General features: G+C 38.9%; 2 protein-coding genes across 4 annotated transcripts in view; both read left to right on the plus strand.

The window, feature by feature from the left end:
• The window catches only part of BRWD1 (bromodomain and WD repeat domain containing 1), a 64,882-nt gene extending 61,006 nt beyond the window's left edge, over window positions 1-3,876 (plus strand). Inside the window, exon 41 of the mRNA XM_010580315.1 lies at window positions 1,777-3,876. Within this exon, the coding sequence (XP_010578617.1) occupies window positions 1,777-2,924 (1,148 nt within the window). The 3' untranslated portion in view covers window positions 2,925-3,876. The remainder of the gene's footprint in view (window positions 1-1,776) is intronic.
• A 1,777-nt stretch (window positions 3,877-5,653) lies between these two features.
• On the plus strand, window positions 5,654-20,938 carry PSMG1 (proteasome (prosome, macropain) assembly chaperone 1). 3 transcript variants are annotated; one of them, XM_010580320.1, is made up of 9 exons: window positions 5,654-5,805; window positions 5,922-6,031; window positions 7,435-7,586; window positions 7,976-8,038; window positions 11,069-11,267; window positions 12,157-12,293; window positions 13,344-13,401; window positions 15,977-16,078; window positions 20,771-20,938. In XM_010580320.1, the coding sequence occupies exons 1-9, from the start codon at window positions 5,675-5,677 to the stop codon at window positions 20,920-20,922; spliced, it is 1,104 nt and encodes a 367-aa protein (XP_010578622.1). In that variant the 5' UTR covers window positions 5,654-5,674; the 3' UTR covers window positions 20,923-20,938. The 3 variants fall into 3 exon arrangements, with proteins under 3 accessions (XP_010578622.1, XP_010578623.1, XP_010578624.1); XM_010580321.1 differs by lacking the exons at window positions 15,977-16,078; window positions 20,771-20,938 and having other exon boundaries at window positions 13,344-15,091; XM_010580322.1 differs by lacking the exons at window positions 13,344-13,401; window positions 15,977-16,078; window positions 20,771-20,938 and having other exon boundaries at window positions 12,174-12,288.
• Window positions 20,939-22,038: the final 1,100 nt, after the last annotated feature.

Genomic DNA, 22,038 nt, shown 5'->3' on the forward strand with positions numbered 1-22,038 from the left:
TGTGTACATGTCTACTTGATAGTATTGGAGGACAGTATATAATTTAAGCTTTAGCTCGTAATTTTTTTTTTTAATCTGTAAATTAGTTCACCTTTTATACAGCATTATGCAATATTCAGCAGAAATGTGTTATGTTTTGGCCATAAAATCACACAGTACAAATAATAACAGTAGTAGGGTTCATGTATAATTTCTGGAAACTGTTAGAAAAGACAGTAAATTAATTATCCTTTGGAAATGTCAAAATAGGAATATATTTTAGTACATAAAAGGATTTACATTGAAATAATGACCAGATTTGGTATCTGAAGAGTTTTTTAATATTGGTACTCCAGCTGGACATTGGAATTTGTGTCCCATAATTTTTTTTTTTAAACTTTCAATAATACATCTTCATTGCATTTATTCTTGTCAGAATTTAGGGAGAATGTTGCCCTGTCCTTACCTCACAGGTGAGGAATTGGGGAACAAGAGAGTACAAATGACTTGCAGTGTTAACACTTGTGGTTAAGGAACTGAACCTTACTTGGTTTTAAGTCTCAGGCTAGTGTTCCTGTGTCTGGGTGGCTGTCATTCTCAGAAGGCATTTGGCCATTAGCAGTTCAGACAGTTGAAACAAAGTTAGCAACACGAGCTTGTTTCATCCCTCCATAAAGGAAGATGACAGAGCATGCCCTCTATAAACTCCTCTTGTTTCCCCAAACTTCTACTTGAAACAATATTTAGTTTCCTAAATTTAGTTTCCTCTAGCGTTCTGCAGATATACAGCAGCTGCCATGATTTTTCCCTCTGTTTGCTGAGTACAGGTAGAGAATGATCAAAAGTAAGGAGTTTAAGGTAGAACAAAATTTACTATTATCAGGAGATAATAGGCTAATATAACGTAGAGGCTTTAATGGAGTACATGTTTATCTATTTTGCTCATAAAGTCAGTAACAGCTACAAAGGAATACAAGATGGACAACAGTCTGGGAAAACTAACTTTGCAAAACACATTTCTGCTAAAATAGCAAAATTTTATTGGTTTTTTTTTTAATGAAGCCTATGCAAATAAATTTACTTCAAGAATTTCTGCTTTTAATTTTTACTGATACCTGTGAGTAATTCTGTATAATTTAGGAGATAAAAGTTTAAACCATTGATCTTTGTAGCATTGTTCATATTATTTACAGAATGAATATTTGTTTTAAAACCCAACATAAGAAGCAAGTGCTATATTAAAAATACTGAATGGAAGATTCACTGTTAGAAGCAATCTTACTGTTTAAGTCGCTAAGGAACCAGACAGGTTAATTGTTCTCTGTGTATGTGAAATAATGCTAAAATTGTGAAATCTATCTGGGGCTTGTGTCTATATAAAATATTACAATCTCTTTTTTAGAATAAGAAAGTCTAAAATGTGTAATAATTTTGATAGTTCATTCTAGTAAGAAAATGATAGCTTCTAATGATAGAAGTAAGAGTAATATGAAAGCATTTGTTTATTAAGTTAGGTGATTTGTAATTTCTAAGCTAGTTACTAGAGTGATGCTAAAGAATGTTACTTTCACACCTCTTCATTATCTCAAAGCAAAAGAGTAGTCCTGAGAGTTAAAAGCATCCCTGGGACTGGCTGACTGTACTTTTAGTAAAAGCTTAAGGTAAATTGCATGTCACAGTTGAAATTAAAAAAAAAAGCTTTTGTGTATTTTATTAAAGGTGGTAGTGTTTGTGCTTAATAAAGTAATTTCAGGAATGTAAGTTATTAAAAAGAACTGTTAAATCTCTGTTTTGTAGAATCAACATCTGAGGAGACTGGACAAAGTGCAAAAGTGCTCAGGAGCAGGACATGTATCATTAACTACAAGAAACACATAAAGCTGTCAAATGTGACTGAGAAGAAAAATCCACGCAGATGTGCCACTTTGGCAGCTAGTAAGATTAAGATAATGAGCGATACAAAGGAAGAATTATCAAGCTCGGAAAGTGTTTACACAGTAAAAAAGAACAGGAGGCAGCTTCATGGCAATGTGTCTGCAGCATCCAGGAAGAAACTGATTGGCAGCTTGGAGATAGATGCTTGCTTGAAGTCTGAAAATGAGAAAGAACAGCTTTCTGGCAGAAAAAAACTTTCCTGCCCTGAATCATCTGCTCCTAAGAGAAAATACATTAGTGAGTCTGAGAATGAAAAAACAGAATCTGAGGCAGAGATAAAAGTGACTCAAAAGCAGAATGATGATAACCACAATCAGGCACACAAAACAGTCTGTGCTGCAGCTCTTAAAAATCTCGAATATGACTCTTCAGAAGAGAATTCCACAAACCACAGGATGGCAAATGGGAGAAACTGGGGAAGTTCTAGTCAGTCAACTTCAGCCCACAACCATCATACGAGCAACTCTGAAGAGGAGGTAGATTCTGACTTAGCTAAACATGAAACTAAAAATATCAGAGAAGTATCAAATAAAAAATGTAGACCTGCTTTCAAAAGATCAAAATTATTGGATAACTTCAAAGAAACAGCAGAATCTGAAACAGGAGGGAAGAAAGATGAAAAAAGCTCAGTATCGGAGAATGTGGAAGCACCTGGGACTGCAGGAAGTTCAAAAGCCAGTTTCAATTGTTCTTCTGATTCAGACTCTGGAACTGATAACAGTATCTATAGTGATGCCACAGAAACAAGAAAGAGGAAAAGGAAATCGGAAATGGTTAGAAAAGAAATTACCAATTCCAATTTACCTAAGCCTTCCAGAAGACCCCAGCGAAGGAAACGTTGGAAACCTAACCAAGAAAATGACTCTGAAGATTTGGAGTACACCAAATATAGAAGAGCTAATAGGCGTTCTAAGATAAGAACTCGGAATGGTGGTAGACGGACTGTGAGATACGACGATTGTGATGATGATGATGACAGAAGTTTAGATGATGTAGATTGTGAAACGTAACCTTAAAAGGAAAAGCCAGCCCACTTTTTTTTTTTTTTTTTTTTTTTTGGTAATAGCACTAGAACTCATGATGGATGCTGGCTTTTCTTTGTCCTACATTTCAGGGAATATATTTATATTTTTCTATGAAAAAGTTATGAATGTGATTAGATTATGACTTTCTCCTTTTCATATTTTGACTTGCACTTGCCTGCCCATGTAGCAGCATTTAGCACAGATGCCAAAATGTGCCTCATTATAGGGGCAATTTTTTGTCTTTACTGGTATTTTATTACATATAACAAGAGTTAAAAAAAATGTTAAAACACTGCGCAACAGGTTAATAGCAGTATGTTGAGTATTATTGTTATGGGTGCTGCAATGGAATACTACCTAGGTCATACAACATTCAAGAACAGATTTCAAACATCTCTAATGCTGTATGAAATCATATACAATAATAACAGGCTTATAAATAATACTATACACTATAAAAATCTGGCGGATGCTAGCAATGCATCAAAAGAGTAATGAACGGTCACTAGGCTAATAACTTTACAACTTGTGTTAGTACAGATGTTAAATGTTCTGTACTTCCATTATTGATAACATGCAACTAGAACCAGTTACCAGTGTAAAAAAGCATATTTGCCAATTAAAAAGGCATATTGGTGCTGGTGAAGAGAGGGTTTATGCTGACAGGTAGTACTATCATCATTAATGTGACTTCTATACTGTAAAATTAAGAATATGAAATGCAGGTGAACTCTTGGGCCTAAGGGTTTTTGTGTGTTTTCTTTATAAAATAGAAAAACAAAAAAAACACTTGTTCTGTTTTCTTTATGCGTGAAAAGCTTGAGGTGCAGGATTCTTACATTCCAGACCTTTTTGCTACATTTCTGTTGTTCTTCCATATTTAAATTTTTTAAGTGCTTTAATGTTAGACTTCTCATTGATTAAACCTTATCAGTTTCTGATTATTGCAGTACATCTCCTGTTTTTGAAATGTTCGAGGTGGCTGTTGTTGACAAGAAATAATTCTTGCGTAGAAGATTGGAGAAAATTTCTCCAGGAAAAATGTGTGAATTCTTGGTTGGCCAGATATCAATTACAAGAACACACAGCACCTCTAAGCTCTTACTTTGCTTTTCCCTGGAGCTGTGCTGGTGGAAGCCCCACGATCGCTGCCTTCAGTCCAACACCAGGCGCTTGGTGATCTCTGCTCCTTTCCCAGTCACCACTGTAGATTTCTTCCCTCTGCTCTGCTGGTTCCCTTCCTCACACTTAGTAAGACTTGGAGATTCCTGATCTTGTTGTTCAATAGGAGATATGTCAGAATATTAGATTTATGCTAACCCAGCCCATTTTAATTGAAATAGCAAGTTTGTGAATCAGTTTTGCAGCAGATTGGATGGGTAGTAGCATCTGGAAGGGGTTTGGGAAAAAAAACAACAACAGGCAGTGCAGCTGCACAATCACAGTCATTAATGCCAGAACTGCTTGTACAAACGGAAGTGAAGTAGTGGAAAAGGGTGTCCCACACGCTGCTTACCAGCGGTTAGTGAGAACCACTTCTCCAACAACGTCACTGGTATCATGTGCCAAAAGGTGTGTGTATTTACCATCATGTCACTTTGGCGTCTAGAATGTTATCTCAATGTAGAGAATTTTTTTTTTTTCCTTAAAACTTCTATGTGAAGTATGAAAATAACCTGGTTTATATCATTCTTGCCCCAGGAATTTTATTTAGAGCAGAGTCCTTAATATAATACAGTGGAATTTTGTAAATTCAGGATACGTGTTTATCTGAATTCTTTAAGTCGGTTTCTAAAAAATAACACAGTTGTGTTTAGTGATGGAACTTGGAGGTGGCTTTGTGTTTCTTTTATGGGCAACATTGTTAAAAAGAGAGTAAGTCAACTGGTATTTTTACATTATCCATAAACTGAATGCATTGCTCAGCAGCTGCTTATGATCAATGTTCTATGGAGTATAACTTCCAGTATAGGAATAAATACTGGTACAAGAGCTCTTAAGTGAACGTCAGAGTTTTTATTAAGTTTAACAGCTAAAATGGGGCTGGTAGGTTTGTATTTCTAATTCAGGCTTAGATTTAAAACGACGGTTTTCTTTCTTGCCCTTCTTCAGATGCTGCATTCTGTCGCATGGCGCTTACGTGCTACATGTTCGTGGTGACCCCTGAAAGCGGGGAGGAGGTTCTGGCCTCTGTATTTATATATCGGAGAGGGAATTACTGGCCTAGGGACCGTAACACTTTATTTTCTAAGCAAAGCAAATGCTGTTTTGTATTTCCTGATTTTATACGTACTGGCTCCTTGGAACCTGTCTGTAGGAGGAGAAATGATTAAACTGGAAAGGGACTTGTACTCTTTCACCCTCTGTGAGTTTGAAATTATTAATTTTTTTAGTTTATTTAAATGAGCATGCTGACTCTTATCAAAACTGGCCCTTTTTAAGCCCTGCAGAAGGCAGTTCTTTCATCGTCCAGGTAATTTCAATCGGTCAGCGTTCCGTATTTGGCCGAGGCTGCGCCGCCGCCCGCCCCCCTCGGAGCGGAGCCTCCTGCCGCCGGTGGCCGGCGCCGGAGGGCCGAGGCCTGCTCCCAGGGCGGGAGGGGCCGCGCAGCGGACGGAGGCCCGCTCTATGGTCTGCGGGGCCAGAGCGCCGCCGGGCGGAGCGGAACTCGGTGGTGGCGGCGAAGCAGAGTGGCGGCGCGGCGCGCAGGCGCGGTGCGCGGCGGGCCGGCGGCGATGGCGACCTTCTTCGGGGAGGTGGTGGTGGCGCCGTCCCGCGCCGGCGTGGATGATGAGGAGTGGGCGGAGGAGGCCCGCGAGGAGACGCCCGAGGACCGGGAGATCCGCAGGGAGCTGGAGAAGAAAAGGTAGCGGCCCCGCGGGGCGCCACGGCCGCCCTCCGCGGTGCGGCGGACCTCCGGGGGGGCCGGGCCGGGCCGGCTGTGGGGAGCGCTGCCCCACTTCCCTCCGCCTCTTTTGCCAGGGAGATCGACGTCCTCTGGACCGTGAAGTCGGGCGCGTCTACGGAAAGCACTGCCGGCGAGCCGTTTGCCTGCTCTAAATTTATAGTAGCGATAGGACATAACGCTGCAGGTGGGTGGTTCAGACTGCGCGGACAGGCCGTCTCAGACTCTAAAACGTGGCTGTTCTTTTGCTGTTGGCTAAACTTGAGAAAGCAGGAGGTTGGAAGAAACCGTAAGTGGCCAGGACGCTCCCTTTGCCGTAGTCTCTTTTAACGTTGGTCTTCGCTGTAAGAATGGTCCTAAAGGTGTCCAGCCCTTCGTTTAGGGAGCGGAGTTTTAACCCGGAGGCAGCTGAGCCGTCTGGAGAAAGCCAAAGTTAGTCTGTACGTGTAAAACACAGTTTCTGTTACAGCTGCTTATTCTTCCTGTCAGATCACGGTAAACTGATACACGGTCAATTGAAGGGCAGAAGCAAATTTTGTTTTGGGGTTGGATTTTAGTTGGGACAACCCCCCTTTTCCTTTATCTGACTTTTGTTTGGTAGACTCTCCTAGATTGTTGGTTAATTGGCAAAGTTTCCTTCTAATACTAGTACGTTGCTCAGTGCAGTCTAGTGTTTTGAAATAGGGATCTGTCAAAGACGTAAAATTATGGGTCAGTAAGATGTAACTTCTTTACTTTTTAATGAACAGTGATTTTTTTTTTTACTACTTTTTTTTTCTTGATTAGTCAGTCCCTTTTTCATATTCTAATTCCCCACTTGTTCAGAATTCCCTCTTTTGAGGTGGTTACTTACTCATTAGGCCTAGAGTCTTGAAATACCCTCTCCCCTTCCCACACACTCTTACCAGAGTCTTGAGTTTTTTAATAGCTGTTTTCCTGTGGATATAAAGAAGTTTTAAGTCTTCCTTACATTTAAGTTGCATCTAGATGACATTTAGATGATATTGAAGTTAACTTTGCTAGCTTGTTTTTTCTTTGTTCAGGTTTTTCCTTGAAAAGTAGTTATAGATATTTTAGATCTGTCTTCTGTTTAACAGTAACTTTTGACAGGAATTTGATTTAGGAACAGCTGATTTGGGATCTCTTTTTGCCACTAAGTCATGCATACTCATGTCTCTGCTTCCTAGAGCCACTGTAATAGTTCTGCCTTGCTGGTTCAGTGATTTTTTTTTTTTTTTTTTGAGAAATCTGTTATATCTGGTATGTCAAGAAGTATTGGAGAGTTAATATTTGCCTCCTTAGTGTATACTAAAGGAATCGGAGTTGAGCGTCGTGATGTGATTGCTAAGAATACGTGGTTTTGATGTAGGGATCTCTATATGTAGAAATGCTCTTTAAGTCTTGATACGGTGAGATTACTCACATTCCTGATCTCTGCTGGATTTGGTCAATAAACATATGTCGAAAAAAATGCAATATCTTATTTTTAAGCTTGAGATTGCAAAGAAATAATCTAATTCAGTTCTGGTATTTATCTGTAGAACAGAGATTTTATTCTTCATAAATTAACAGTTTTATTGTTTTTTGCAGCTTTCCTGTCGTCTTTTATTCTGGATTCTGTATGTTGGGAAGTAGTTGGAGTTGTGAAGCTGTGGAATGAGTGGTGTCGAACATCCAACACAACAACTGTCCTCCCAACAGATTCTTTCTGTTTGTTTTACCGATTAATATCAGATCCGACAGTAAGTGACTTCATGCATGAATTCTCTGTATTTTAGCTTTCTGAAAAAGAGAGCAACCTTCATCCAACCCCTGCCCTGCTCAGGGCAAACAAAGTATTAAGGCTGCAGTATTCTGGATTAAGCTCATCAGAAATCTGAAGGGTCATTATGCTCACTAAAACTATTTGAAGTTCTGGTGTGTGAAGTTCAGTACAAAGAATATGTATGACAGCCTGATTGCTTCACATCAGTTGTGAATGGAAAATTGTTGTTGAAATAAGAGTTGAAGAAGCCCAAGAAAACTGAACAAGTTGTTGGCTGCAGTCACATCATCTTTACATGTGATTATGAGCTGTTGTTGTGCTCTTTAAACCACTTGCTTGTGCAACTTATTTTTTTTTCTTTTTAAGGTTTTGTTGTGCCAGTGTAGTTGCTACGTAGCTGAGGATCAACAATTCCAGTGGCTCGAAAAGGTAAAACTGGCAAGACAACAAATTGAGCAATGAAATCTTAGGGGTGGGGATCTTCAACTTAGTGTAAGTGCCTCTTCCTCTCTGATATTCTAAACATGACAGTGTTGTAAATAACTGTTTTCCCTGTGGCTTTCTTTTCTTAAATATTCAGCAGATGAACAAATTTACTATCCGCAGATTCTGTGAAATTCCTTTCTACACGCTGCCAGTTGTATCTGCTGTAACTTACTAATTTTGTGCAATTACTTCTTGTCCTGGCTTTGGCTGGGGTAGAGTTAATTTTCTTTCTAGTAGCTGGTATAGTGCTGTGTTTTGGATTCAGTTTGAGAAGAATGTTGATAACACACTGGCATTTTCAGTTGTTGCTAAGTAGTGTTTAGACTAAGTCAAGGATTTTTCAGCTTCTCATGTCCAGCCAGCAAGAAGGCTGGAGGGGCACAAGAAGCTGGGAAGGGACACAGCCAGGACAGCTGACCCAAAGTGGCCAACAGGGTATTCCATACCATGTGACGTCATGCCCATTATATAAACTGGGGGGAGTTGGTCTGGGGGGGGCAGATCGCTGCTTGGGAACTAACTGGGTGTTGGTTGGCGAGTGGTGAGCAGTTGCATTATGCTATCACTTGTGTATTCCAATTCTTTTATCATTACTTTTATTATTGTTGTTATTATTTTTTTCCTTTCTGTTGTATTAAACTGTTCTTATCTCAACCCATGAGTTTTACTTTTTTCCAATTCTCTGCCCCATCCCACTGGGTTGGGGGCAGTGAGCGAGCGGCTGCGTGGTGCTTAGTTGCTGGCTGGGGTTAAACCACGACGCTTCTTTTGGACAGTTACAATTTTGTTGCCCTTAACTACTTTCCAAACCTTTTTGCTGTTTGGCTTAAATTTTCTATGGCTTATTTCAGCTCTGGGAGAGTCCTTCCTTAAAAAATAACATAACTGTGTTTGTACAGTTGCCAGAAGATCACCAGACAAACCTGTTGGGAAACTCATGATGGATGGTATCTTTACTAATGGCTGTGTTCTGTTCCTTTTACAAGGAGGAACTCTAAAGGAAGGTGCCTCCAAAGCAGTATATGTCCCATTTGTTCATAGACTTAGTACACTAAGTGCCTTACCCCAGCATCATTCATGTACACAAATGCTGCTCAGTCATTCAGGTCCCTCCAAATATCATCATGTTGATTTTAATAAGAGAAAGCTGAGGGGGAATGTTGTGGCTGTTGATTGTCTTTATGGATTTGGGTCACTGCTTGGCCTCAGGGAAGTATGATTTATTTTGTCTTGCTGTCTGTCTGCTAACCTACCTTCCTTTAAATCTCTGCTGATCTCATGAACAAGCAGAGATTCTAAAGCTATTATGTTACGCTGAAGTTATCTAAGACTGTGGCTAGAGATACAAAGAGTGAGATAAAAAGCGGTGTGTCCCCTGAGAACAAGTCCTCAGCTGAGCTGAGTGATACCTGCTCAGTCTAGCCTGCCAGCTGGCCCAGCCAGCACATGAGAAGGATTACTTCATTGCGAGGGAGAACTATATGAGCATCTCAGTAGAGATTATGGGAAGGCAAAGAGGATGGAAAACTGGGGTAACTTTGCTGAACAATACAGGGTTTTCAGACCCAAGTTTGTGGAAAACCAGCCTTTTGTGGTTCCCTGGCTTGCTGAAGAGTTTAATTCACTTTGGTGGGGGGTTATGGTTCAATTTGAATTTTAAAAGCCCTAACACCTAAAACATTTTGGGTTTGCCGTATTGCATGTATTCTTGCGCTTCATTTAAACTGGGATTACAAAAGAAAGATGATTGTGGTTTTGCTGTCTTCCCAATTTGTGTTTTCCCAGCTGTTTGCACATATGTGTTATTTCAAATGTGGGTGTTTATGAACAGTAGGAATGTACAGTTTTACCAGGTCAATGTTCTTGAGTATTTTCAGACTTCATGGTTATTGGTAATTTTAAATGTACAGCAGAAATGTTGTGCAGGTAGTCTTTTGCTTTTAGTGTGAGTTACAGGCCTGTTCTGTGTGTTTCATCAATTCTGATTCACTGAGCATCTCCAGTCTCCATGAGTCAGATTTTTACTTCTGTATATGTTTCCTCAGTAAGTGATCACTGACAAAATGAGAACATACAGACTAAAGTTTTGCAGTAATGCATACCAGCCTTCCAGAAAAGTAAATTGAAAATACTTGTGCTTCAGAAAAGTTGTATCAGTTTTATATTACAGTGGTAACACACTGATGTGAGGGAACAGTCAGCTTCCCTTCTGTGATTGGTACCATATACAGAAACAGGCGTGTTTCTGTAATGTTTACCAAATTCCCTATTCCCTTATTGATCATAAATCTGAAGAGGACAGTGTAAAGGGAAGGTGCAGGTTTATCATGCTTCTGCTTATTTTGACATAGGTTCTTTAAAAACAGGGAAACACTGTGCAACACATTGGTGTTTTGTGATGGCATGCAATGGATCCAAAAGTATGTTTTGTACAATGTTTTTGAAACTCTTCTTTGAGGAAGACTGGGAAAATTGAGGTTCTCTTTCTCAATTCAAATTGAATATAATTAAATAAAATCTGAGTATTTAAAATGAAGACTCTTTTAAAGTACTGTAGAACATCTGGGGAGCATGATTTAAATTGCAAATGTCTTGCAGCTTAGCAAGCTGGCTTCCTGTTACAAGCAGCCCAGTTTTATTTGGAGTCCTTTTTCTTTCTACAATCACCATTAGTAAAAATAGTAAGTCTTAATATATTTGCAGGTGAATAGAAAGTGCTGAAAACCTAAAGCCTCTCAAGAAAATCAATAGATTTGGTAAATATGTTAGCTGTTCTTTTTTTTTTGTCTCCATCCTAAGAGCAACGCATGTGAAATTTCTACCTGAAGGTTGCGATTCAAATTTTAGTTAGTCCTGCAAACTCGAATTAAACTGCCGTTCGCCATCTGCACTGAAATTGAAATGGATCTTTGTGGTTTTATGCTGTATTGTGAGAAGATAAATTTTGCTTATGTGTTAACATTTTTATTTCAGGTTTTTGGCTGTATGCGAAAGGAGGGCTTGCAAGTAACCATACTTTCAACGTGTCCTGTAGCTGATTATAAAACTCAGGAATCCACTTTAACACTTCCATCTCCATTTCTGAAAGCCTTGAAGACAAAAGAATTCAAAGAGCCGGTCTGCTGCCCACTGCTGGAACAACCTAACATTGTGCGAGATCTTCCTGCTGCTGGTATTTTGCAATTCCAATTATTTACAAGGCTGCTGGCAGCAACACAAAATTCACTTTGAAGAGCATCCCATTGCAATTAGAATTTTTACTTACTTATGTGAACGGGCTAACCAGTAAGCTTTTTGAAAATGAATTCTTAACAGTTTGACATCTTACACGTTGCCTTCTAAAACAGGGACAAATTTCAAAACTACCCACAAATCCTTTTATTCCTTATGCATGGGACATAAATACTAGCAAATTCTTCAGTATAGCCTCACAAAGCGTACTGTATATTGGTTTTTTGGGGCATTTTACTTATGAACTAAGTATGTTTTATTAAGAGTTACTTTCATCTGAGCATCCAAACTAAGGCTTATAAAGTGCTTTCTGCATATTACAGGTAAAGTAGGTTTCACAATGCTACTGATTGACCTCATGTAAAAGTTAGATTCAGTTTTATTATGCGATGTAATAAAAACCCCAGGCTTTTCATTATACAGTACCAAATTAGTGGTAGCATCATGAGGGAAAACTTGTCTGGCAGGAGCTGAAAGTGGATGATTTTTCTAGAAAAAGTTTATCTTGTTCGCACTTTGGTTTGAGTTCTTATGTTTGTTTGTTTGTTGTTGTTGTTTTACAGAAGCTCATATTATTTTTGTTTACCAATTGTATGCAGTTTACAGTTAAGGAAGAAATACCAACTGCATTTTACTAATTTTTGGTAGTTTATTTTCTTGTATATCTGGGGAATGAGGGATGGCTGGTCTAGTAGTCAGGCTCCTGAGTAGTTAATTTATAAACTTTCATGCTTTTGAAGTTCTGGCCAGAAGAAATGTGGGTTTATTTACATAACTGAGATTCCTGCTCTGCTGAATGTAACATATGTTTTCTTTTGACTTGTATTTAGTTTTGAGTTATTGTCAGGTATGGCAGATTCCTGCAGTGTTGTACCAGTGTTACACTGATGTCATCAAACTGGACACAGTTACAATTGAAGCGTTCAAGCCTCTGCTTTCTACTAAAATCCTGAAGAGTTTAGTCAAGGTAAAATTAATGGGAGGTTTGGTCTATTTTTGTCTGTCTTTCATCTCTTGCATTCTGCTGTTGATGTGCCCCTATGAGGATTCCACCTGAAAAGGCAGAAAAATACAGACTTTAATGACAAAGGGCAATGATTTCTGGTATAGTACCTGCTGTAATGTCTGTTTGTAAGTTGCTTAGAAATAATGGATCTACAGCTTCCCTCAAAACTTCATTTTAACTTTTCAGGCTCTTGTAGTGGTACTAGTATATTGGGGAGTGATTTCTTGTGATTGTTTAAGCTGCAGTTTCCTTTGGATGTGTCTCGTGTTAAAATCTTTTAAATACATTTTTTTTATTTATTTTTATATGTACATCCATATGCAAGATGACTCTGTTCTAGCTCTGTATCTACCTGTCTTGTGCCATACGTGAAAGCTTCTTAAGAAATTTATTTTGACCTATAACTTCTTTCTGGAATTAAAAGACTAAATTTCTAAAGATGATTCTTAACAGGTTTGCTCTAATCAAGCAGCTGTGAAGTCATGGCATTATGCTACTAAAGTGAATGTTTTGCTCCTTCCTGAAATGTTTTTAACTGAAGTATAGTTGGTTCAAAACACTCTCCTCAGTTTTGCCAATTGAACTTAGATTTAAATGACAGAAGAGGTTTGTGTGTACTGAAGTATTTATTTCAGCTTTAAATATGGTAATTGCAGGTTAGTTTTCATTACAGCTTATACTGGTCTATTAAATAAGTCTAACAGACTAGTACAGAAATGTTTAAACTCTGAAGGAAAACAACAGCAAATACGCAGGCTCTTCCTCATATACAAGTGAGGAGGAATGCAAATTAGCAAATCCGGTTCTAGGGTTGAACTGCAAATTCCTTTGGAGCCTTTAGCAGGTCTCTGGATATCTTCATTCAGAACACCTGAGTTTTGCTCAGAGTTAACATTTTAATAAAACTGGTATTCAGAGTAATAAAAATTGGAGTAGAGGACCATGAGGCTTTTTTGTTTTGTTTCATTACCAGCAATGTAGCTAATGCTCGTCATCTCTTCCTTTTCCTAGGATGCATCTGAAAGCACAAAGATTTTGAAGAAGTTGCTGACAACCAATGAAACTCACAGTAATATCTATATCTAAAGAGGACATTTATGACACAGACTGCACTTTTGTGAACTCCACTTTCTTCTGCAGCGTACATTTTGGAGTTTTATTTGCTTCCTTAAAAGTGGAATAAATTCCAGTAGATCTTTACTTCTGCACTCATTATTGTTACTTTTCTTATTGTTAACTTTTCATCGCTACAAACACATACATTTCTTCTGCATGGCTTGGGAGACTTTCTTCTGGAGCGATTTTAGGAAAGATACCTTGAATATGGAAAACAACTTTTTTTTCTCCTCCTGAAGGGATTGTCTTACCTAAATGTATACCTTTTAAATGTAAAAGAGGAAATGCAGTTAAGGAATTCTGTCTATATCTAATGAGAACACTATTTTTTACTTTTATTTTGAGGCACAAAAGTTTTCTTAATATTCAGTCCTGTTTAAAGATTTGTCTGTGATGAAGAAAATATGCCCTGCATCTTTTTGCATACATAAATATTATAATTTTTTGTGTGTGTATGTATGAATGATACATACATGTGTATGTATGCACATACTTTTTTTTTTATATGTGTTGATATAAAATATAGTAACTAAAGCGTGGTAAATACTTTAAAAGACTTACTAGTGGAAAATAATCTTAAACTTGCTTTACGAATTAGTAAGAGGCAGGAACGTGGAGCTGTTTTGAATTGCATGGAAGGGCTGTGACTTGGATTCACTGAGTAGATGGTCACAGGTGTTTAGGATGCTGCTGCCTGCAGATCTGGCAGGAAGAGACATGTGCCCACATTCAGATGCTGCAGCTTCCACTTGGAGTGCCTTGCTGAGAGCTCGCCTTTTTTGGCAGTTTCAGCTTCAGACCTTGAGCAGGAGCCGTAGAGACGCAGGAACATTCCCTGCTGTCAGAGCTCTCATAGCGATGGGAACCTCTCCCGGTGAAATGGGCTGATAGGCTTGCAAGCTGCTTCAGCTGGATTTGCCAGGGCAAACTGATTTAATCTATCCACTTTAAAACTCCAAGTTGCTGGCAACAGTAGGAATAGTACAGGATCTCATATGCAGAGTATGTGATTTTTAGAGGAAAGTAAAAGTTCCAAGTTCTGAAGTGTCTCAAAAAATTCCCTGAAAGTTGGTAACAATTTCAGCAGTGTATTTAAAATAATTACTAGGATTGGCATGCAGTTCTGACTTGTATTTAACCTCTGTTTAATTTAACATTTTGTTTAAGATAATGGTGTTAAAGATAATATTTCTTTTGCTACCAGGTAATTCACTGGTGGTGTCACTGCACAGAGATCTTTAAATTGCATGTAGCTTATCCTTTTGGAACAAAAGGATAACAGCTTCAAAATTCTCTACTAAGTTTAACTTTGACTTACGCTGAATGCCTGGTGGACTTTTCTGAACAGTGTATTACTTTAACAGAACTGTCATACCTTCACATTTGAAAGTGGTTGGCTTAGTCAACATCCACTGAAGCAAGTAACTCCTGGCTTTAGCAGGCCCTCTACAACTTCTGGTTTTGGAAATTTTTAACTGCACCCTGCATCGCAGTTTCAGTGGTTCTTGATGTGGATAACAAGTTGCATATCAGTTAAGACATTGATTTAAATTTCTGTTAATACAACTACAGATAAGCAAGCAATTGTTGCTTTAAGTGGTACTGTACTTTGGAACAAACTCTGAAGTGCATGACATGCTTCCTTCTGGGTTTTTTTTTTTCCATTTCTGTGCAGCATTTTAATTAAAACCTGTTTGTATGCATGATCTGACCTGAGAATTCTGTTATTCTGAAAGAGTTACATGTTGGCTGCATCGTTTTCTTACTTGCGTACTGAATGTGTTTGATTCATAGTAAATAAAGTACATAATGAGAAATATCTTTAATAATAAATATGCAAGATCTTACAGGAACTGTAAGTACACTTCTAGTATTGGTTTTATCACCCATGCAGTTTGCAATGTTTCAAAACAATTATCCATTGAAATATAATTACGTTTTTACTACCTGGGTTTATGCTGAGGTGTGAGAATACTCTTAAACACCTTGAATAAAAGTGGCAAACACAACACCCCAGCAACTTGGAAGATGAAATTAGAAAGACTGAAAACTGGTGTATTGGCAGAGTGCTACGAAGGCTAATTATTCTTGCTTCAAAGGGTGTGATAGCTCTCCATAGCTGGAAATGTTTACATAGGATATTGTGCTTTTTCTGTTGGATACTACCAAGCTAGTGGTTTTACCCTGCGTATCCAGGTGTATTCTTGTGATCCAAGTTACAGATCAGGTCGAGCTTTGTGCAGTAGTAGTTCTCTCTGGTGTGAAAGTATATAAGTCAGGGCATGTGCATGCCATATAAACTTAAAACTTTTGTCAAATGTGGCGGATGGCTTCAAAAGCTTTGGGGGAAGAAGTGCACTCTTGCCTGCATGTCTGAAATGTGATTATGTAAGACTTGTTTCCTTAAGGTATAGGGCTAAATGCAAGTAATGAAACCAGATAAACTGTTAGACTGGAAGAGTTTTCTTTTTCCAGTTTTCTAATCTTCTAAGCCCCTTGCTACCCTTTTTTTTTTTTTTTTTTTTCAGATGACACTGAGCTGTCTTCCACTGAAGAATGTTGTCTTCCAAACCAAGGACACAGCTTCTTCTCAAGTCTAATCTGCTTTATCATGCTGCAGAATATATTTGGTAGGCAGATGTCTTCTCTCTTTCTTCGAAGGCTCTGACTGAAAGGTGATGTGCCTGACCTAATTCTTAAGTCCTAGAATCATGGTGCTCTTTAATGAGGCTCCTTAGCTTTTGGCTTGTAACATGTTGGTGTGTGTGCAGTTCAGGTCATAGGTGTACGAATACAGGATTGCATGGACATATTTAGAAAGTAATGTCCAAGCCAGGAAATTGGGGGTTTATTTGAATTTGTTACAAAACCTCCATGTCTGAATGCCCAAAACAGCAATATTGCTGCTATTCTGCTTTCATTTTCCCTGTGGTTGTTGTGGTCACATACAGTGCAATGACTCTCGTAATAAAATTCTTGCAGTCTTTTGAAAATCCAGCTTGAAAATGTCATGCCCTGCTCTGCTTCCTGAGCACTTCTTTATCCCATTATGTTCCTTTTGGATTTTACATGATGTACCAGTTCTCCTTGCTGTACAATTTCTCCTTCCTGTGTGCCATCAGCAGAAACACCAGTACTATGCACAAAATCATGAGCCCAAATGTTCTTGTTGGAGCCCAAGCCTTTTGTGGCACTAAAGCAGGGGATGTTGGAGCTCATGTCCTGAAGGTTGCTTTCAGTGACTGCTTGCCTCCTACCCAGTAACATGCTCCCTGAACCTTGTTCACATACCTCTGTGTTCCCACTGCATAACAAGAGATGAGGTAAAGAGCTTTATTCTTTTGTCAATCCCTCCTTGATGCCAGTGCGTGGTGCACGGCTCTCCCCTGTTCCTATGTGAAGGTCTCCTCATCTTACTGCATGGTTCTAGCAAACAGTTTAAGTCTTACTAGACTCCAGCCTTCTCATACTGGCAGCAAATATCTTAGGCTCCACCCTGCAAACTGCTTTGTTGCCAAAGCCTCAGGAAGAACCTCACTTAAGAGATGTAGTTTTACAATTTCTATGCCAAAAACTATTAAAACATTTGGGAAGTCAAGTAGGCAAAATTTAGGAGAATCCTGGAAGTTGCTCTGTGAACTTTTCAGTCCCCACTCAATGCCTGAAGACATTTGCATCTTTATTATAATGTTAGGCACTTTTTGCTGGATAAAGCTACCCTGCTAAAGGGCAGTCACAATTACAACCATGTGGAGAGGAGAAAGCTCAGGATGAGGTTGCTGGTTTCATTTCTCGTCTGTGTTGGAGAGTGTGATAACTGAGCTGAGGGAGTACTCTAATGGCCCATAAAGGAGGAATTTGTTTCTGCCTCAACTTGAGGCAAGAGTTTCTTTAGTAATGCTAGGCAAGCTCTGTAAATGACAATTTGACATGCAGCTGGTATCTGTATATTTTGTGGGTGAACAAGCTGAGGTACCTGGAACCTGACTTGCTGATATGTTGAGTGCTCACAAGATGAGTTGTAAGAACAAAGCTGGATGAGGATGCTGAAAGTAGAAGTGGAATTATTATAGTGAAACTTGAAAATGTTTGAAATGTTGCAGTTAATGAAAAAGATTTTTTTAAAAAGGCAAGCATTTTGTTCAACCTCAGATGTTATTTCTGATTTTTTTAAATGTTCCGTGTCTAAAACATTGAAAAATCTGAATGAGCTAAGAATGAAATGAAAGTAGGAGAGATTAATGATTTTTTTCAATGCAATCAGGTCTGCATTTTTTCCCTTTAAATATTTTAGACTAAAAGTTTTGACAGCTGCTGCATGTAACAGCAACCAACATTAATGTGCTCCTCTATCTAACCGAGTGAGGTCAGAGCTTTGAGGTAAGACTTAAGGGTAAACTTTTGAGGTACGACATCTTACTTTATAGGAGACACTGAGATGCTGTTGATAGATACCCTAGAATAGTTTATGAGGAAAAGTACTTGAGAATTCCATACGATACTGTGGGAAACCATTAACTTGCAGGGATAAAAATGCAAAGCACTTGTTTCGCTTTGATAGCAAGGTATCCCGAGATGTCTTCAGTGAGGGAAGAACACCATAGACCCCCAACAGTATGCATGTGGAAGAAAGTTAAAGGTTGAATGGCAGGCTATAGTCTCAAGTTTTTCACTTTCAAATAGTTGTATAACCCAATGTTTAAATGTTCTTTGTATGGGATGTTGGGTACTTGCCTGGGTAATTGCTTTAAAGTAGAAAATGTTTTGTAAGGATGGTGATGTACGTTCAAAGGGCAGTTTCTTAACATAATCATTTACTGAAAAGGCTATGGGTTCTTCCTCTGTGTTTTAATCAGAGGATTACAGCATCCTTTCATGTGCTAAACCCACTATGTTGCTTATGTTCAGGATTGATATTTGAATTCTTCTGTTAGGTGCAATGTGGGCTTGGATCCCTTTTCATGAAGGGAAACAAAAGACACCTTTTTTCCATCAGCTCTGTAGACTTTAAAGCCGATCTGCTGCTTCATAGGGAATTAGCAAAAGGGGGAATGAACATAACAGAGTCACGATTACTAAAGGCAGCAGTTTGATCGCTGAACAGATGAATGGTGAACGTACAGCCTTGCTTAAAAAAGAGCAAACCTGTGAGTAGAAAGGTTGTAGCTGGAAGGTTGTATGAGAACAGAGGCAGGCAGTAAGGAAGGGGAGAGCACAGTAAAGAAAACCTTAGCACTGACTATCCTATAAAATTAGGGTTTCAGACAGTTGTTGTGAAATAAAAGTAGGGTGTAAGGTGGGTTCGCTGTTCCCTGCTGCCATGAGTAACGTTCTCGCAGGTCACAAAGAATGCCTTTGTGCTGCTCTGCTTAACTCGCTTCCAAATTGGATTGAAAAAGATACTTTTTTTGTGCAGAATAAGTATAGTGAACAAGTACAAAATACTGTATCTCCTCCTGAGCTGGGACGCCTCTCGGGGTAGATTTCACAAGGACTGGAAATCATCTGTTGATGATTTCACAAGGATTTAAAAGGCCCAATTTCGCGAGGTTCACTGACCATCTGTTTGTGAATGCTGGCACATAGGAGTGGGTAATTCATGAAACTCGCAAAAGGGAAATTTTAATCATAGGTTAACTTCTGTCTGGGGGGGCGTAAAATTTGATTCAGAACTGTTTTATCTGTGCGTGTGCATTTGCAGTTTGGTTCAGAACTATTTTGTCTGTCTCTGTGGTTCAGAACTGTTTTATCTGTCTGTGTGTGTGTGTGAGATTTGATTTAATGTCCATCTGTATGCAACCTCACTCTAAGTTTTGGGTGATCCTTGCCATTTCCGAATCTTTAACTGTCACAAATTCGATTGTAACAAATTCCATTGAATCACTCTGTTAAATTGGCTGATGATAAAGTACTGTTAAAATTTTACAACCTAACCTTGTGACCTATCTCAAAAATATTAATAAATCCTAAATTGCTGCTAAACCAAAGCTGTGTAACAAAATCTCATTCATGACAAGTGCCCAACGTAGCTCCATCAGGTTGTTGAGTTTTTTTTCCTGAGTGGCAGGAACCAAGCACGTTTGAGAGAACCTTGTAGTGCCATGTGTGAGGAGGTGCTCTGCAATAGTGGATTCAACAGAAAAGGCGATTCAGCACCTGCCCTTACACTTTTTACTTTTTTATGTTCTACTTCTCTGAGCTGTATGTGAGGAGTACTTACTTTTAACAACGATTGAAATTTAGTAGGGGGAGGGGGTTAACAAAAAATAATTCAATCTGTGGGGTTTTTATAAATAGACTTCCATCCAGGTATTACGGTGAGAACATTTTCTGTCTTTATGAACGTGGACTTAGTCTCCTACAAGGCTTGTTGCAGAGATCTTATGAGTAAAAACCAAGTATGAATCCCCATGTTCCCAGCTGATGCCCTGTCTGGGAAGTAAAGATAATTCTGGATGGTGCAGGTTTGTCTAGCATAATTTTCAGTGAAGATTTTGTTGGCTCTAACTGAATGCTGTCTTGTGTCCTACTGGACAATAATCCTATTATTTGCTTTTCTTAATCAAAACTGCAGGCTGGTTTGTTCTGTGGTGCTCATTTGTGGCAGCGCTGCTTTCTAAGGCTAGTGTAAATTTTAGTTTTTCACTAACTTTTTCAATTAATTTAATAATTGTCCTCCACAAGTCAATGCTGGAGATCAAACTTTGTATTGGCTCAGTTCTGAGATGATTTTTTACTCTTCTGATTCAGGCTCAGCTGTGTCTGACGTTATTCTACTTAAAGCAGTAAGAGTCCCGTACTTGATGTGGTTACCCTGAATGTGCTCAAAATTATGTGTGTTGGAAAATAAAACATTTATGAACGGGATGGCTCACAGCAGGTGGGCCCTCAGCATGAGGCTTCCCCTGCACCGAGTGTCATGCCAGCTCCCCTTCACATGTGTGGTATTCCCTTTCCCAATTGTGGATTGTGCCTTTGCAGGGATCGCCTGGAAGCACAAAGACATATGCTGGCTTTTAGGAAGTAAAGCAGCAGATGTGCTAGCTGAGATCTCAGACCCAAAGAGCTCAGGTGGTTCTGTGGGGTTGCTTCTTGTGGTAACGGCATCCACTAATACACCATGGGACAGAGGGAATAGAGTATGGCTGCCCTTCTCTTCTCCCTTGCAGCAGTGTAGCTAGTGTGTCCCCCAAAGAAGGTGCAAAAGTTCCTGTGCTAAAAACCACTTTCTGTGGTCTTCAGAGCAGCCCAGTAAAACCACAGGCTGCAGAAGTGGGTTTTCATGTTGCACATGCTGGTGTGAATCATACACTTCCTTCCAGCCGGGACCCAAACTTCCCAGCTGCATCCCCAGAGCTCTGCACCACGTCAGCGTGTCAAGCAAGAGGTTTCTGTTCATTCATTAAGAAGCAACATGCTCAAAATAGGAATAAATACTGAGTCTTACTCAGTAGGGGTAAGTAGGGCTCTTTAATACCACATCCATTTAGCTTTCCTGGTACTTTATGAACAAAGAAACAGGATCAAAAGCACTTGTTTGTATACTTCAGTTTTCACTCTGCATTACACTTGCAGCGTGCACTTCAAGTTAGCGTTAAGATCAGTTGGTAAAGGTCATGACTTAATCAATATGGGGTAGAGATGCTGTAATGCTCACAGAAATGGTCACTTGTCTGAAAGAAAAGTAGCTTGCCATGACTTTTTACATCACCTCTACCTAGGGGGTGTTGCTAAGCGTTTCTGCAGAGCAGCCTGCTGCCACAGCTGTGATGCTGTGTAGCAAGTCTGTAATGTTTTGAAAGTGGCCTTTAATGTTTGAACTTCCAGCAAGCCAGCTTTGTGTTTTCTAGTGTTGACATGTGGCTTCCAGACTTTAAAACCCAATACATGTTATGAAAATGCATGAATGTTGAATTTAAACCATATTTTAATAATTTGGCCACCTGTACAATATCCTAATAATCTTAAAATAGAGAACTTGAGATCCTCTGTAAAATTATTTGTAGCAGATGTTAAATCTTTGGTGTATTCTACACATTTACACGCTGGGGGACAGATATTAAACATTACCCTTACAAAAATAACCCAAACCATATTTATTTCAAAGAATTAGAATGGTTCATAGCAGGAAGTGGATGCAGGAAGCCTTGTCCATTGTTGTGGTTTGTTTTAAAGGTGTGCTCAAAATGAGATGAAAAAAAGTTTGTCGTTACTGCAGTTGGACAAAATCATTTGAGTGTTTAAAAGATAAAAAGCCTTTTTTTATATGTTGTTCCAGCAACTTTCTCAGCTGTTATTTTTCTCGCCCAGCTTTCTTTTTTATTATTATTTTTTTTTAGTACACTTCAACTCTCTGACCTTAAAAATGTAATTATGGGGCACTAAATCCTAAGTGTCAAACCCATTCTCTGATGATTGAAAAATTACCCTTTTGGTCAGAACTTGAGAGCCAGAAATTAAAAACTTGCTGGCAAGAGGCAAAACGTGACCGGGTAACAAGTCTCTTTAGTAGCAAAGTGAAGTGCTGCTTTTAAAGATAAAGACGTTGTTGACAAGCAAACGTGTATATATAGTCTCCATTGATGTAGCT

This window comes from Haliaeetus leucocephalus, unplaced genomic scaffold, assembly GCF_000737465.1.
Source record: "Haliaeetus leucocephalus isolate CR32 unplaced genomic scaffold, Haliaeetus_leucocephalus-4.0 Scaffold702, whole genome shotgun sequence".
Lineage (NCBI taxonomy): Eukaryota > Metazoa > Chordata > Aves > Accipitriformes > Accipitridae > Haliaeetus > Haliaeetus leucocephalus.